This window comes from Panthera uncia, chromosome X (assembly GCF_023721935.1).
Source record: "Panthera uncia isolate 11264 chromosome X, Puncia_PCG_1.0, whole genome shotgun sequence".
Lineage (NCBI taxonomy): Eukaryota > Metazoa > Chordata > Mammalia > Carnivora > Felidae > Panthera > Panthera uncia.
This window is the reverse complement of record NC_064817.1, coordinates 40,617,054-40,633,893: the sequence shown is the minus strand read 5'-3', so window position 1 is coordinate 40,633,893 and position 16,840 is coordinate 40,617,054. Positions and strand designations below refer to the sequence as shown.

The 16,840-nt window shown below is 50.9% G+C and overlaps 3 protein-coding genes across 9 annotated transcripts in view; 2 read left to right on the top strand and 1 right to left on the bottom strand.

Moving 5' to 3' along the window:
• The window catches only part of PIM2 (Pim-2 proto-oncogene, serine/threonine kinase), a 10,846-nt gene extending 8,244 nt beyond the window's left edge, over positions 1-2,602 (top strand). Inside the window, exons 3-5 of the mRNA XM_049643236.1 lie at positions 271-712; positions 1,208-1,384; positions 1,483-2,602. Coding sequence (XP_049499193.1) covers positions 271-712; positions 1,208-1,384; positions 1,483-1,646 — 783 coding nt within the window. The 3' untranslated portion in view covers positions 1,647-2,602. The remainder of the gene's footprint in view (positions 1-270; positions 713-1,207; positions 1,385-1,482) is intronic.
• A 943-nt stretch (positions 2,603-3,545) lies between these two features.
• SLC35A2 (solute carrier family 35 member A2) lies at positions 3,546-15,293 on the top strand. 6 transcript variants are annotated; one of them, XM_049643809.1, is made up of 6 exons: positions 3,550-3,630; positions 3,847-4,426; positions 5,976-6,158; positions 9,261-9,412; positions 10,273-11,015; positions 14,363-15,293. In XM_049643809.1, the coding sequence occupies exons 2-6, from the start codon at positions 4,336-4,338 to the stop codon at positions 14,526-14,528; spliced, it is 1,335 nt and encodes a 444-aa protein (XP_049499766.1). In that variant the 5' UTR covers positions 3,550-3,630; positions 3,847-4,335; the 3' UTR covers positions 14,529-15,293. The 6 variants fall into 6 exon arrangements, with proteins under 6 accessions (XP_049499770.1, XP_049499766.1, XP_049499772.1 ...); XM_049643813.1 differs by lacking the exon at positions 3,847-4,426 and having other exon boundaries at positions 3,546-3,630; XM_049643815.1 differs by lacking the exon at positions 14,363-15,293 and adding an exon at positions 12,353-12,639 and having other exon boundaries at positions 3,594-4,426; positions 10,863-11,015.
• On the bottom strand, positions 12,713-16,723 carry PQBP1 (polyglutamine binding protein 1). Of its 2 annotated transcripts, none has more exons than XM_049643816.1 (7): positions 16,591-16,723; positions 16,075-16,159; positions 14,244-14,355; positions 13,870-13,982; positions 13,405-13,689; positions 13,112-13,175; positions 12,713-12,929 (listed from the first exon to the last, which is right to left on the bottom strand). In XM_049643816.1, exons 2-7 carry the CDS (start codon positions 16,139-16,141, stop codon positions 12,773-12,775), a joined length of 798 nt encoding a protein of 265 aa, XP_049499773.1. In that variant the 5' UTR covers positions 16,142-16,159; positions 16,591-16,723; the 3' UTR covers positions 12,713-12,772. The 2 variants fall into 2 exon arrangements, with proteins under 2 accessions (XP_049499773.1, XP_049499774.1); XM_049643817.1 differs by lacking the exon at positions 16,591-16,723 and adding an exon at positions 16,365-16,414.
• Between the last annotated feature and the right edge of the window lie 117 nt (positions 16,724-16,840).

The following is a 16,840-nucleotide window of genomic DNA, read 5'->3' as shown; positions in this document are numbered from 1 at the left end:
GACGCGGGGCTCGAACTCACGGACGGCGAGATCGTGACCTGGCTGAAGTCGGACGCTTAACCGACTGCGCCACCCAGGCGCCCCAGAAGGCTTTTTTTTTAAGAACCACTTTCATTTATTCAAATAGTTACTGAGTCAGATGTTCATAGGATTTTGGCTCAAACCACCTTTGCAGTGGCCCTTAAGGCTAGGGAACTGAGGCTCAGGGAGGGAAGTGGGTTGCTGAAGACCACAAAGTCAGGAGGCTGAGGGGCTATGAATTAAGTTCAGGCAAGAAGTCCGCCTCACAGCTGCTGCCCTGACGTCTGTGTTCTCTCTTTTCTCCTCTTCCCCTCACAGTCAGACTCAGTCACATGCCCACTGGAGGTGGCACTGCTATGGAAGGTGGGTGCAGGTGGTGGGCACCCTGGTGTGATCCGCCTGCTTGACTGGTTTGAAACACCAGAAGGCTTCATGCTGGTCCTCGAGCGACCTTTGCCTGCCCAGGATCTCTTTGACTACATCACAGAGCAGGGCCCATTAGGTGAAGGCCGAAGCCGCTGCCTCTTTGCCCAGGTAGTGGCAGCTGTTCGGCATTGCCATGCTCGTGGAGTTGTCCATCGTGACATCAAGGACGAGAACATCTTGATGGACCTTCGCCGGGGCTGTGCCAAACTCATTGATTTTGGTTCCGGTGCCCTACTTCATGATGAACCCTATACTGATTTTGATGGTAAGTCTTCCCTAAATCTCAGTGGGGGGATTTTTTACCTTTTATCTTTGTGGTCTCTTGATCATTGGCCCCTAGTGCTGGGGTGTCCTGTAATCCTTGATCTGTATTGCACCTTTATAAGGTTCTTGATCTTTAATACTGGGAATGCTCAAGCCTTGTCCTCTGATAAAGTCCATCTTCTGACAATGCCTAGACCTTGTTCAGGGTTCTTATTCTGGTAAGGGGATTGTGTTATCCTGAATATTCCTTTTCTATCTGGTAAAGGGATCCTACTGTTACTTTTAAGTGCTTTTGTTCTGTTGAGGGCACTCTGCTATTACCTTTTTCTAATGATGAGACTCTGCTGTTATTTTTAAAGAGCTCCTATTCTGGTGAGGGAACCCTGCTCGTGTACTGAGTTCTCTTAATTCTGGTGAGGGGACCACACTTCCTGGGGAGGGTGAGGTGGGAGAAGGGCATTATCAGAGAGTGGTCTAATCTCTGGCTTGTGTGCAGGAACAAGGGTGTACAGCCCCCCAGAGTGGATCTCTCGTCACCAGTACCACGCGCTCCCAGCCACTGTCTGGTCATTGGGCATCCTCCTCTATGACATGGTGTGCGGGGACATTCCCTTTGAGAGGGACCAGGAGATTCTGGAGGCTGAGCTCCACTTCCCTGCCCATGTCTCCCCAGGTGAGGCCTTCACTGGTCCCATCCCAGTGGACTGCATCCTTCCCAGGGACTAGTGCCCCGAACTGACTGCTAATCTTCTGTGTACTTCTGATCTGCAGACTGCTGTGCCCTAATCCGCCGGTGCCTGGCCCCCAAACCCTCTGCCCGACCCTCACTGGAGGAGATACTGCTGGACCCCTGGATGCAGACACCAGCTGAGGATGCATCCCTCAATGCCCCCACGGGGGGTCCCACCCCTTTGGCCTGGTCCCTGCTGCCCTAGTCCTGGCCAGGCCCCCACTAGTTTAAATACCCGTCCCATGGCATGCCACAGGGATAGATGGATATCTGTTGACCTGGTTATACAGGTCAGTAAAAATCCAGTGTTACTAGGGTCAGAGATTGGGGATCAGGGATCAGGAGACATAAGCCAAGTCTGCCCAGTCCCCATCCCAATCCTGCTAAGGAGCCTTCCTCCCAGAACTTACATCTCTTATTCTGGAGGGGGGGACTTCCATATTTCTCATTTTGCTAAGGGTGTTTATTTGGTTTGAAGTTACTTCCATTCTGAGCCCCAGGACTCTTATTCTGATAAGTTGTAACCCCTACACTGGCACCTCCTGCTACCACCGCACACACTTAGTTTAAATGCTCTCACTTGGGCAAGGGTGCTTTCCCTCCAATGCCCCAGCAGCTCTTATTTTAGCAAAGGGACCCTTTCCCCTAGCCCAGGGTCTATATTCAGTCAAGCTGCTTGCCTACCTCAGCCCAGGGTTATTTATTCTGGGGGAGGTAATGCCCTATTGTTATTCCAGGACTTTTTTTAAATTTTTTTATTATTATTTTATTTTATTATTATTAATTTTTTTTGGTGAGGGGACCCTACTCTGTTATCCCAAGTGCTCTTATTCTGGTGAGGAGAACCCTTCTTCCATGATTTGGGGAAGGAATGGAAGATGGACACCACCAGAGTCCACTAGGATGGGGTGGATGGTTTTTTGGGGGATGGGGTGGGGGAAATAAGTCTTGTTTGTTCTCCTGGGGCCCCCCCCTCCATCTTTTTCGGATTCTTGCTGCCTCCTTCTGAGCCAGGATTGTCCAGTTGCTGAAATGTAAATACTTATGTATTGGTGGGAGGGGAACTCCAACTGTGTCCTCCTCTTCCTTCTCCCCCTGCCTGGATTATTTAAAAAGCCATGTGTGGAAACCCACTATTTAATAAATGTTATAGAATCAGAAGCGACTGGCCATTGTAGATGCAGCAAGGAAACCCACTACTTAATAAATGTTATAGAATCAGAAGTGACTGGCCATTTGTAGATACAGTGAGGCAATTATGGAGCATCTGTATGCTGAGCCAAGAGGGAGGTGGGCTGGAGCTCTCCTCAGCTCTTGGGGATTCTTAGCCTTGTGGTACCATCCTAAAGCTCCTTTAGGGTTCATTTAAGCAGGACCACAAAGAAAAACTTGATTTCCCCCTCTTCAGCTCTTATGTAGCTCCCAAGATGTGCAGAAGGGCTCCATTAGAGATACCACAGACACTGAAGATGTTTGAGACACTTCCCGAATCAAAAATGGGCTTGCTCAGGCAGAGAAAACTGCTTTCCTCACCCCCAGGGGAGGAAATAAAATCCTCCCACAAGAGAAAATGCCTTTCAGGGCACTGATGAGGGAGGGGCCAGGGTTGGGCACAGACAAAAACCTTCCCAGCCTTTCCTTGTTTCCTTGTAACATTCAGGGTGTAAGTCACATGTTTTGCCCCTATGTTCTCATGTCTCCCTTGCAGTCTTAACTTGTTCATCCCTCTCATCTCTCATTCCTCACTTCTATTTTTTTTTTGTTTTTTAAAATTGTTTATTTTTGAGAGAGAGCGTGCAAACGGGTAGAGTTCAGAGAGAGGGAGACACAATCTGAAGCAGGCTCCAGGCTGTCAACACAGAGCCAGTTGCGGGGCACAAATTCACGAACCTGGAGATCGTGACCTGAGCCAAAGCCCAACGCTTAACTGACTGAGGCACCCAGGCGCCCCTCAGTCCTCACTTTTTGACATACCTGCCCTGTTCTGTCTTGGTTTCACTTGTCCTGACCTCAGCTGAACCCTCTCTTGCCCCCCCCCTTTTTTTTTTCTTTTTTGAGAGAGAGAGGGAGACACAGAATCTGAAGCAGGCTCTAGGCTCCCCAGCTGACGCGGGGCCCGAACTCAGGAGCCAGGAGATCATGACCTGAGCGGAAGTGGGACGCTTGGTTTAACTGACTGAGCCACCCAGGTGCGCCCCCTCCCCCTCTTTCAAAAGCTAACCTGAACGCCGCCTCACCTGCTGGCTTACGGGTCTCCTTCGCACCCTCAATAGGGGCTCATTTATCCTCCAGTCTCAATTCTCCTATGCCCTGTCACTTGTGTGGCCTCAACCGCTCTGCTTTCATCTGCTTGATGAAACTTGACGCACACCCGCCCCGCCCCCTCAGTCTCATTTTCCTCCCAGATGCCCGCGGGCTCTCCAGGAGGCGGGACCTCGCTGGAGGTGGGAGAAAGGGGAACTTCAGTCCAACCAGAAAGGACCCAGGAGTTTTGATGCGGAAAGGGAGGTATCCTCTTGTAGAAGGTGCCAATAAAGAGCCGAGATAGAAGAGGGTCAGCTGAACCAATGAGACGAGGACATAGGATGGGCGGGTGATCTGGAAAGCAGGATCAATGAAGATGAGGGCGGGTCTGGTAACGGGAATAAGCCAATGAGGCTCTGTAGAGACATCAAGAGGCTGAGCCGGCCGCCCGTCGGGTCTCCCCTTCCCGACAAAATCTGGAAATCCCAAGGCCGCGGTCTTAGATTCACTGTTCGGGAGCGGACGAGGAAAGCCCCGGCTCCGGCCAGCCCCTCGCTTGTCCCGGCCCCACCCAAGAGGCCCGGAAGCGGAAGTGAGGGACACGGAAGTGGCCTGCTGTTGCCGAGGGGACGGACCAGGCAGATGCCAACATGGCAGCGGTTGGGTCTGGCGGTTCCACCGCGGCGGCAGGACCTGGGGTGGTCTCCGCGGGGGCGTTGGAGCCTGGGACAGCGAGTGCGGGTGAGACAGGTTGTGACCAAGCAGGGGCGGCGGGGCGAGAGTCGAGATCGCTGGGGGGTCAGGAAGGTTCCTCACCGAAGCTAGAGGGAGCATCCCATATGGACCGACCTATGTGTGTTGTGGGGGGTGGGGGATGGAGGACGGAACGGACTGTCGTGAGTGTGTTGGAAGGCGGGGAAGAGACCATTCTGAAGGTGATGGAGGGTTCCTTCCGCATATGGAGAGCAGAGATCATTCTGAGTCTGGGGGGTTATTCCTTTTGGTGGAGGCTAAGATCATTAAGACCATTCTGAGTGTGTGTGTGGGGGGGTCCGTCCTTATAGAAGGGAGAGAGCATTCTGAGGGTGGGGAAGTTCTTCCTTATAGAAGAGAAAAGCTATTCTGAGAGTGGTGGTTTCTTCCTTATAAAGGGATAGGGGCTATTGTGAGTTAGGGTGGGGCGGGTCCTTCCTTACACAACTTAAGAGGGTCCATTTTGAGGATTGGTATGTCTGTCATAAGAAGGGGAGAGGACCATTGTGGGGGGGCCCTTCCTAGTGGAGGTAGAGTTCATTGCAGGTTGGAGTGGGAGGGTCCTTCCTTATATGGCAGAGAAAAGACTTTCTAAGGGTGCAGGGCCCTTCTTTATAGCGGGGAGAGTTCGTTATGAGTGTGAGTAGAACAGGAATGATTCCTTGGCTGGAGGTAGGGGTGGTGCGGTGGTTGGAGGATGACTGGACCATGTGGAGTATAGAAAAATATTTCCTTATGTCTAGAGGGAACCAGACCATTCTTGGTGCAATAACCATTTATTATATGGGGTTCAATCCTAGGGACTGTGGAGGAATTATTTCTTATGTTTATGAAACCATTCTGGGTCAGGTGGACTCTGGTGGTCATACAAGGTAGGAGTTGGAGAGACCATTCATAGTTGAAGGGGATGAAATGATATTTTAGATTGGAGAAAGACCGTTACTAGGGGGTGGACATGCCTTATACAGTGGTCCCTGTATTGAGGTATCATTCTTTACATAGGACAGCCTCTCATTAAATAGAAGCATCATTTCATATAAGTCTTCGGTTTGCTCATCCATAGAATGGAATCCTTGTAGCTCATTCAGAGATCAGAGCAATATAGAGGTCTGTTGAGGTAATGCATATAAAATCCTTTAGCCCAGTGATAGGCAGACGGTCAGCACTCAAATGTTGAGAATGTAGTTGGTATTCTGTCTGGGCGTGGGTTGCTTCTCACACAGAAGAGGGGGAGAGGGGGCCAGAGTGTGTCCAGAACCTGCCCTAGCCATTTCCTGATACCTCACCAAGGATTCCAAGTATGGGCTGGACAGGGTGAGGCCCATTTCTCCCTTTGTGGCCCTTCCTGCCTGTTGAGGCAGTAGAAGTAGATGGGAGTCATACCCTCATTGGGTTAGGAGAAGGAGGCAGAGGGAGGAAGTGGCAAGTGGCTAGGAAGATCCTGGTTGAGAAAGGAGTGAGGGGGAAGGTGGTGGTGTGGCTGTGCCCCAGCAGCTTCTGATCCCTTCTTCCCCCTTGCTCATTCCATTCCCCACAGCTCACCGGCGCCTCAAATACATATCCCTAGCTGTGCTGGTGGTCCAGAATGCCTCCCTCATCCTCAGCATCCGTTATGCCCGCACACTGCCTGGGGACCGCTTCTTTGCCACCACTGCTGTGGTCATGGCCGAAGTGCTCAAAGGTCTCACCTGCCTGCTGCTGCTCTTCGCACAGAAGAGGGGTATGAACCAGAAAGGGGGTGCTGCACTGGAGTTGGCGGGTGGGACTGTGTGGGTGTGTACCCATCCCCACATGGAGGGTTTGCTGGGGGAGTTTTGGGTTTGCTGGGGGAGTATCACTGAGTCCGTGAAATTGCCTGGAGAATATGTATGTGTAGCTAAGCTGCCTTGTCCCTCCAGGTATGAGTAGCTGCACCCACACTTTTATATCCCTAATCCCCTGGGAGCTGGCCTGTGTGGACTGTAGGAGTGAGACCATCTGTGCCCATAAGGTATCAGGTGACCATTACATAGTGATTCAGTTATTTCCCTTTAACTTTGCGTTATGGATAATGTTAAACATACATAAAATCGGAGGTAATAATAAAATGTCCATGTACCCATCACCCAGATTCATCAGTTTTCAACCCATGACCACTCTACCATTAAACAGCATCAGTGATTATCCACTCACTGCCAGTCTACATGTCTGCTCATGTACCCACCCCCTGCCTTATTATACTACAGTATGTCCCACATGAACTAAGTATTATTTTGCAGTAAATCCCCCCTTACAGTCCTGAATAAATATTTTTGTACATTAAAAAAATTACTGCGATATCTAAAAATCATACACCAGAAAATTAATAATTTTTAAAGTTAATAAAATAATCACATATCCAGTCAAGTGTTCACATTTATAATGGTTTCTCAAATATCCTAACAGGTCTTAAGAATTTGTCTCAGTCAGGTTTATATATGGTCAGTGTCTTGTAGTTGGTTGATGGCTTCTAGGTCTGTCAACCTCAGGGCTCCCCTCCAGCTCTTTTTGATCTGCAGTTAATTTGTTAAAGAGAGCAGGTTGTATGTCTTGTAGATTTTGGGTGGCCTGGATTTTGCTGGCTGCCTCCCTGTGGTATCATTTAACATGTTCTTTTATCCTCTGTATTTCCTGTAAGGTGGATTTATCTACTAATTTAAAGCCCTCCTTTAAAACGTTACCAATCATTTCTCTATAAAGGCCTTGCGTGTGTAAAGGATATAGATGTACGATCTAGCTCTGCCCTCAGTATATTTTTAAAATTAAGTTTATTTATTTATTTTGAGAGAGAGAAACAGAGCACACGAGTGGGGGAGGGGCAGAAGGAGAAGGAGAGAGAATCCCAAGCAGGCTCTGTGCTGTCAGCACAGAGCTAAAGGCGGGACTCAGGAACCATGAGAACTTGACCTGAGCCGAAGTCAGATGCTTAACCGACTGAACCACCTAGGTGCCCCAAGTTTTTTTTTCTTATAAATACACTACAGTATTGAAAATGCATTTTCCTTATGATTTTTTTCTCTAGCTTACTTTATTGTAAGAATATAGCATATAATATTAACATACAAAATACGTATCAATTACTATGTTATCGATAAGGCTTCCAGTCAACAGTAGGCTATTGGAGTTAAGTTTGGGGGAAATCAAAAGTTATACGTGGAATTAAAAAAACATTTAATGTTTTTTTTTGAGAGAGAGAGAGAGCACAAGTGGGAGGGGCAGAGAGAAAGGGAGAATCTGAAGCAGGCCCCAGGCTCTGAGCTGTCAGCACAGAGGCAGACACAGAGCTCGAACCCAGGACCTGTGAGATCATGACCTGAGCCGAAGTTGTATGCCCAACAGACAGCCATCCAGGCCCCTCTATACATGGATTTTTGGCTGTGCACGAGGTTGGTTCCCCAACCTCCTGTTGGTTGCTCAAGGGGCAACTGTAATATTCTATTAGTTTCAGGTGTACAACATAGTGATTCAATAATTCTGTACATTACACGGTGTTCACTGTGGTAAGTGTAGTTACCATCTGTCACCATACAAAGTTGTTACAATATTATTGACTACATTCCTTATGCTGTACTTTTCATCCTGTGATTTATTTATTTTATAGCTGGGAGTTTGTACCTCTTAATCCCCTTCACCTATTCCGCCCATCCTCCCCGCCATTGCCCTGACAACCACCAGTTCCCTGAGGCTTTTTTTTTTTTTTTACATTCCATGAATAAATGAAATCATACAGTATTTCTCTTTCTTGGTCTAACTTCCTTCCCTTAACATAATGCCCTGCCAGGCCATCTGCTCTGTTTTTGATTGACTCTGAGACAGTTCAAGTGCTCACTGCAGCAGGCCCTGCTCCAGCTGTGGAGGTGGATGTGTTAGCAATGCAGTCTGCATCTTGCCCTCATAGGGCTGGTATTTAAAAAAAATTTTTTTTAATGTTTATTTTTGAGAGAGAGACAGACTGCAAGTGGGGGAGGGGCAGAGAGAGGTGGAGACACAGAATCCGAAGCAGGCTCCAGGCTCTGAGCTGTCAGCACAGAGCCCAACGCAGGGCTCGAACCCACGAGTCATGAGAACATGACTTAAGCCGAAGTTGGACCCTTCGGCTGAAGGCACCCAACTGAGCCACCCAGGCACCCCTAAAATCTTTTATTTTTTTAAAGATGAACTGAAAAAAAATGGGGTGAGCTTTGCAAAGGCCTTATGACACAGGAAGGTGTTCTCATGTATTGGTGGGAGCAGATCCCAAACAGACTTTCTGCTTAATAGTCAAGCTTCCACTCTTCCCTGCGGCAAGGGCAACCACATGATTGTGTGTGGGGCTGACAGAGAGAAGTGTCTAACTGGGAGGTGGCCCCTGCCCTCAGGCAGTTCGCCAGCCAGTGAGGAGCTAGGATAAGTGTAAAAGTCGAGTCTAAAACTTCCCCTCTGGTAAACAATCTTGCTTTCATGCTCCTAAGGTTTCTGCTTCACAAGCTAGTTCATGCTGATTATTTCCTTGTACAGACATTTACTGAGTGATTGCCCTGAATGGGACTCTGCCACGGAGGTAGGCTGTAAGCTGAGTGAATACGGTCTTGATTCTCAGGCGCAGTGTTAAGGATGATTGTTTTGTGTCCATCAGACTGGTACCTGAGACACCCGCTAGGGACGCGGTTGTACTGTCAGGAAACTGATAACACAGACCTCATAATGGCCCTCAGGGAGTCAGAGCAGGGGGCTGGGAGACACAGGCCCAGGCCCAGTCCTGGCCCTCAGAGGATCTTCTTTGGTGTAGTCAGTGCTAAAAGGGGCTGTGTTTCACCCCACCCAGGTAACGTGAAGCACCTGGCTCTCTTCCTCCACGATGCTGTCCTGGTGCAGTATGTGGACACACTCAAGCTCGCAGTGCCGTCTCTCATCTACACCTTGCAGAATAACCTCCAGTATGTTGCCATCTCCAACCTGCCAGCTGCCACTTTCCAGGTGAGCCCCATGCCCAGCATGGCCTGGGAGGAACTGGCCAGGGTGGGGGATGTGTGCTGCTGGTAAGGGAGGGCTGCAGAGAGCAGGAGCCGTGTCACCTTTGAAATGGCCTTGGTTCTCCCTCAACCTCGGTTTCTTCATCTGTGAGAACTGAGAATGGGAATGCCGCCTCGCCAGGAGGCTGGGACAGCTAAAACAAATGATACCTGGGAAGTGCCCTTGGTTGGCAACAGGTGAGCTTTCGGCCTTGGAAAATGGTTGAAGAGCCTGGATTCTGGGGCCAGGCTGCCTGGGTTCAAATGCCAGCTCTGCTACTTTCCAGCTGTGTGATCTTGGGCAAATCACTTAACCTCTCTGTGCCTTAATTAGTTTTCTTCTCTTTCTGTTGGACGTTACAATAGTGCCCACTTCATACATCAGCATTAAGTGAATGGATTCATGCAAAGTACTTAGACCCACACTGGCACACAAAACGTTTGCTGATGTCATTGTGGCGGATTTGTTTGTTTCAGCACCTATTTGTCACGAATGCCCTCATCAAAGAGCCTGTTGCCCATTCTTTACCTACCGTGGGAAGTGGTTCACATACAACAGCTGTGTTTTATAGATCATGTCTGGGCCAAGACAGGGCAAGTGCTTTGTTCCTCATCACACAGCCAGAAAATGGGGTTGGGATGTCGACCTGGGTGTGGCCCGGGACTTCCACAGCTGTGGACTTTCTGGGAGGCATGTCATGCTGCATGCCAGTCAGTGGCCAGTGGCTGGATATTTTTATTGTTGTCTGCCCCACCCCGTCCCTCCATTGTGCACGTGTCGGGGGTTGGGAACACCCCTTAGTGCCTTCCATCTACCTCTCGCAGGTGACGTACCAGCTGAAGATCCTGACCACGGCACTGTTCTCCGTGCTCATGCTGAACCGCAGCCTTTCCCGGCTACAGTGGGCCTCCCTGCTGCTCCTCTTCACTGGCGTTGCCATCGTCCAGGCACAGCAAGCCGGTGGTGGGGGCCCTCGGCCGCTGGATCAGAACCCTGGGGCGGGCCTAGCGGCTGTGGTGGCCTCGTGTCTGTCCTCGGGATTCGCAGGTGTCTACTTCGAGAAGATCCTCAAGGGCAGCTCAGGCTCGGTGTGGCTGCGCAACCTGCAGCTGGGCCTCTTCGGCACAGCCCTGGGCCTGGTGGGGCTCTGGTGGGCTGAAGGCACTGCCGTGGCCCGCCGTGGCTTCTTTTTCGGGTACACACCTGCTGTCTGGGGCGTGGTGCTCAACCAGGCCTTTGGCGGGCTGCTGGTGGCTGTTGTCGTCAAGTACGCCGATAACATCCTCAAGGGCTTTGCCACCTCCCTGTCCATTGTGCTGTCCACTGTTGCCTCCATCCGCCTTTTTGGCTTCCATGTGGACCCGTTGTTTGCCCTTGGCGCTGGGCTGGTCATCGGTGCCGTCTACCTCTACAGCCTTCCCCGAGGTGCAGCCAAAGCCATAGCTTCCACCTCTGCCTCCACTTCCACCTCCGGGCCCTGCACTCACCAGCAGCCTCCAGGGCAGCCGCCGCCACCGAAGCTGTCTTCCCATCGTGGAGACCTCAGCACGGAGCCCTTTCTGCCAAAGTCAGTGCTGGTGAAGTGAGGGCTGGTGGTGGTGGGGGGAGACAGGGAGGGGGACTGGGTGGAGGGTGTTGGGCATCTGCAGGACCTGAGTCGCCACTGGGCCTGGCTCTGGGGTTGGACGAGTCTTTTCTCCCGGGTCATGGAGACTTCTGGAGGGGCGTGGAACTGGGCAGGGTATCACATGAACCCTTCCTTGTAGACTGACCTCCCACTCCCCTGGAGGGGGTTCTTAAGAGCTGCCTCCTCTGCCCCAAGTTAACCCCTTGGGGACCAGGTTGGCAGTATTGTCATTCAAGGCCTTTTTTTGTCTGCCTGCCCTTAGCCAGAGGCGTCCTGTCTTCCATGACTGGGAGAGTCCCTCCCAGCAATCCCTCCACCTTTGTAAGGACAAATTGGACAAAAATCCTACAGCTCTTTAGTGACAGATGCTGATCTGTGGAGCTCAGCTTCCCATGGCTTGAGGCCTTCTTGCCTCCCTCACAACCACAATGGATGGTGTTAGCCGCTCAGTCTTTTTTTGTGTGTGGCCTTGGGGCAGCTTTCCTGACAGGAGACCCTTGAAAAATGGGCCTGTTGTGAGCACCCCGGGGAGGAAGGGGTAGGAGCTGAGATTTTTTGCCTGGTCCAGGGGAGGGTGCAGCAGGGGGCCATCGGTTTTTTAGAGGTTTGGGAATTTGTGGTGTAATCGGGTAATTAATGATCCAGGGTGTGGGAAAAGCAGGCAGGCGAGGTCACTGGGGTGATTGAATCTCACTGAACCTAAGACACTGTCAGTTGCTGGACGCAGGGTTATTTTCTGAGACGTTCTGAGAGGGAAAATTAAGCTGCCAACCACACTCTTGATACGCACTGGCTGTATGAGGCACCCTTACTTTGTAACAGGGCCAAGGGTGTCTTAAAAACAGCTGGAATGTGGAACCTGCCCCTGCACTCCTCAACGCTTATTAACCCCTTAACTGTCTCCCAGGATGTGTGTGCACGTGCGTGCGTGCGTTTGCGTGCACGTGCGCACATGCACGCGTGGGAGATGCCTGGGCTGTCTTTGCTATGTGTAAATAGGGTCATTGGATCTTTATTTTTGATTAATTTGTTCTGATTTTTTGGTTGTTTTCTAAGGAACTGTAATGAACAAATGTCAGGATACCCAATGCCAAATAAAGATGTTGTATTTATTTAGTCCATGTGTAGCTTTCTGACCCAGGGGACTCTGCGGGGGCTCTATTACTAACCCCAGGAACTACCAGCCTCACAACTGTCACCCTCGCTTGCTCAGGACACCCACCTGCCAGCCCACCCCAGCTCTCTGTGTTTTTCTTTCCTCCCCATTCCCACCACAGGTTGCTCACCAAGGTGAAGGGTTCGTAGCTGCTGGGATTGAAGACGCTGGCCTCGTTCTCCCTTCTTGCCCTGGCCCAGCCAGGACCAAACTCTGATCAGTATTAGGGGTGGGGGGAGGTAGACACTGAACCCTCCCTGGCCCCACCCCCCACCCCCACGCAAGGCTAACACGGCCAAACTGTGGTAATGAGGGCATGGAAGGAACCCACCCCTGCCTCTGGCCCCACCCCCACCCCCCTATCCCTGCCACTCCCGCACTTTCTTAGGTGAGTTTTACAAATAAAATGTGTTTTGCATCTTGCCAGCTTGGGTTGGGAAGCCTCAAAAGTGCATGGGAAGGAAGCACTCAGGTCTCATGGTCACAATCCATTGAAAAGCCTTTATTAAAAATACCCAGGGTGGTAGGGTGGCGGGGAGGCTCAGTCCTGCTGCTTGGTTCGGGAGGCCTCAGCATTGGCCCGGAGCACAGCCCCTGGTGACGGGTAGGGGCGCTGCTGGAAGAGGGGCCCAGCTGCTGTCGTGTCTGCACCTGTCTTGGCCTCATTCCGTTTGGGGAGTCCTGTTGACCACGTGCCCCTGGGGGTGACAAGGGTTAGGGAATATGGGTCAGCAGTTGGGAATGTGGGTTGTGGTAGGCACTCTCCCCAACTCCCAACAACTGACAAATGGGGAAAGGAGACAGGAGAAAAGGAATGGTCATCGACACAAGGAAGTCACGAGGAAAGAGAAGGAAGGGCTCATGAGGCATTGTCACTTACCGAGGTGCATCCGAGTATGAGCTGGGGTCCATGGGGTCTAACTCTTCATCCTTCCGGCTCGCCACTGTGCAAGTCGGTGAAAGAGTGAGATCTTCAGTGGAGGCAGAAGGAGCGCCTGATCACCAAGCTCCCCCATCCCAGGAAGGAATGGAGCATATGGCTGCCATGGCAGCACCTTGGCGCAGGACCCAGGTTCAGGCAGTTGCATGAGCAAAGTGAGGACTTCCTTTATGTGGCTCACCTGTGGTGCCTCACTTGCCTTCCCTGACTCCTGGTCCTGCTGCTCTGCTTACCTTTCTTGCTCTTGGGGTAGGGAGCCAGCTCCTCTCGGCGATGATGGCGCCGTTCTTTGCTCTCTTCCCGGTCTACTTTGTCATACCCGCGGTCACGATCCCGATCCCTGTCGCGCTCTCTCTCTCTTTCCACCTTGTCATAACCACGCTCTCGATCTCTGTCAGACTTCTCGTGGCCCCGCTCTGGTTTTTCGTGGCCCCGCTCTGGTTTTTCGTGGCCCCGCTCTGGTTTTTCGTGGCCCCGCTCTGGTTTTTCGTGGCCCCGATCCAACTTCTCCTCAGTGTCTGGGGACACAAAATCCTTGAAATGACTCGGGACCCAGCAGCCTCTGCCCTCAACAACCTCCCCTGCCGGGGGTTGGGCCTGCCTGCCTCACCTGTCCCTTCTTGATCCACAATCATTTACCTGACCCCTCTGTGAGAGCTGCAGAAGCATGTGAGGCACCCTTGGATCTATCAACTCACCTGCATTACTGCTCCTGAGCTTCTTGGCAGACTTGGTAACGACCGAGTTGGGGTCATGTGGGGAGAGCCAGGACACGAGGTCTGTGTCCACGTTCCAGTAGTAAGGGAGCCCACTGCAGGGCAGTGGAAGGGAAGGAAGGAGAGAAGGAGGGGACGGAAAGGGGAGGGAAGGAGTGTCAGCACAGATGTCCTCTCCTTGTAGCCTCAACTCTTGTCTTCCCCTATCTCTGCCTAGACCTGCCCCATGTCAGGACCCCGGAGGGAGGACCCCCAAACCTCTTCCCTGTGTTCCCCATTTACCCCAAGGCCAGAGACAGCACAGGAAGGGTGAAGTCAGAAGTCAGCACCCCTGCCCCCGAGTCCCCCAGGCTCACCAGGAAGGGTCAAACACCTTGTACCAGCTTGGTGGCAGACCCTCCAAGCGGGTGGCCTCATAATCCACAGGATCATCATCGTAGTCCTCAGCAATGATCTCTTCCTCTGGTTCTGGCAGGACAGCGAGGTGGAGAAAAGCAGTAAGGACCAGAGGGATTCTCATCCTACAGTCAGAGCCTGGTGAGACACTCAGATTCACATGGACCGTGTGTGTGTGTGCACGTACACGTGTGTGTTCCACATCTCACCTGCTGTGGCAGATGTCACTCACATTCCAAATCTGAAGATTTGCAAAAAAGTTTACCTAAATCCTTTGTTTCTGGCTTCAGATAAGATTTGAAATTTGATACTGTCACCCAAACCTATCTGGTTTCAGAGTTTAGATAGGGATTCACCAAAACAAATGTATCCTCCAGTTCCTGAGTTCAGGAAGCACGTGACACCATGCTATCCAAATCTATTTGGGTAAAATGAGCTTGCACAGTAAGGGGTTTAGCTGAAAATAGTCCAAATCTATTCAGCTCCCAAGCTTGGCAAATACAGGGTTTCGGACCCTGTGTGTGTGTGTGTGTGTGTGTGTGTGTGTGTGTGTGTGTATTTTTTTAATCCTTTTTTAAAAATGTTTTTAGTGTTTGTTCTTGAGAGAGAGAGAGAGCAAGAATGCATGAGCAGGGGAAGGGCAGAGAGAGAGGGAGACACAGAATCTGAAGCAGGCTCCAGGTTCTGAGGTGTCAGCACAGAGCCCGACGTGGGGCTCGAACTCACAGGCCATGAGATCATGACCTGAGCTGAAGTCAAGACACCCAACCGACAGAGCCACCCAGGCGCCCCTCAGACTCTGTATATTGAGTAGCAGGTCTGGATAGCAAGGGATTTGTCCAAACACTGCTCTGAATCCATTCAGTTCCTAAGCCTGACACACAGTAGGCCTGCAACAGTTGTCACTATCAGTAAAATAAAAAAAGGTGTAGGTTGTCAGCTCAGTATATGACCCTCAGTAGGCCTACCACACATTTCAGCTGTGGATATAACTAACGATGAAACGTATATGTCAGCAACAGCATACTGCCTGTCACACAATAGGCCCGAAGATGTCAGCTGTAAGCATCAGTATTGTTAGTAAGATATATATACCATCAGCACAGGACTTGATACTCAATAGGCTTAAAATAGATGATCAATGATCATTATCAGTATTGTTAACCACAAGATCTATGCCTGGCACACATTCGCTGGTGATAGATGTCATTTATCAGTAAGATGAAAATAAGATGTACTTTCCAGTGCCTAGCACACTGCAGCCCAAAACAAATGTCAGCTTTTACTATTATTGACAATGAGGTGTAAACATTAGCAGCAGCAGAGTAAGCGTGTAAATGATAGATCCTATCATTATTTTATACTGTTAACCATAATGTGTGTACCAAACACTTAGGCCCCAAATACAGGTCAGCTACTGATATGGTGACCAATAAGGTATAGATCATTACTAGCACCACAATAGGTCTGAGATAATGGTATCCACCAGTAAGATAAAGAACAAAGTATCAGTATCTTATTATCCTATTACCCTTGTCAGCTGCCCTTAGCGTTACATACTTTGTAATCACTTCCACGGATTTTTTGATGGACTGCACGTGCCATTAGGTGCCAGTATTACGGAGGAAATAGGAATGGATATCAGGAACCCATATTGTTATCAGTGAAATGCCTGCCACCCTACTGATTGGTTCGCGGTAGGCCCATGCTAGGTATCAAGTGGCAGTATCAACAACAAAGTGCCTGTCAAGCCTGGCACATGGTAGGCCCATCTGCTCTTAGTTCGCTCACCAGGCTCCAGATGTTTAAGGATGCCTCTCTTGGCCAGTCGGGTCTGCAGTGCAACAGGCAGCGGCATAGCGGATAGCAGACGGACCTAGGATGGACGGACATGCAGGCAAAAAAAAAAAAAAAAAAAAAAAAAACACCAAAAAACAGCTCAAATGAGGATTCAAATCCAAATCCTAAAACCAACCGCCTCCTCCCGGCATGTGCTCACGCCCACCTGCACCAATAGCTGGGTGGACGGAATCTACGTACTAAAAGATGGAAGATAGGGTGGCAATGCCACCAAAACTCACCAACCCTTCCCTCCAGGCTGGGTGTTCCAGGACCCAGTATAGCTCTCCCGGGCCCAGGCTCCGCCCACCGCCGAAGGGGCCAAGCTCGGTTCACCCGCGCCCTAGAAATGGGCTCACCCAACTTCCCCCAAAGACTGCTGGGTAGGAGGAACCAAAGCGCTGGGGATGGGGGAGCAAAGCGCAGCACTTCCTCCAGCTCCAAAAAATGCGCCCACCCCGACATTACCAATACAGTCACGCGAGTAGCGGAAGGCTGTCAGACCGGCCGCCTCTCTCTTGTCGCCACTAAGACCGCCAGGGCCATACAACTGCCTTCTCCCAAAGCACAGAACGAGCTCGTCTCTCCCCGAGCCTTGAAGTAACTGGACGACGCTCGGGCTGCAGTGCAGATGACGCAAACCTGGGTGGCCAATGACAGTGCGACCCTGTCGTGACGAGCGGCAAAGCGACCCAATCGCTGTCTTGGAATAGGTGGC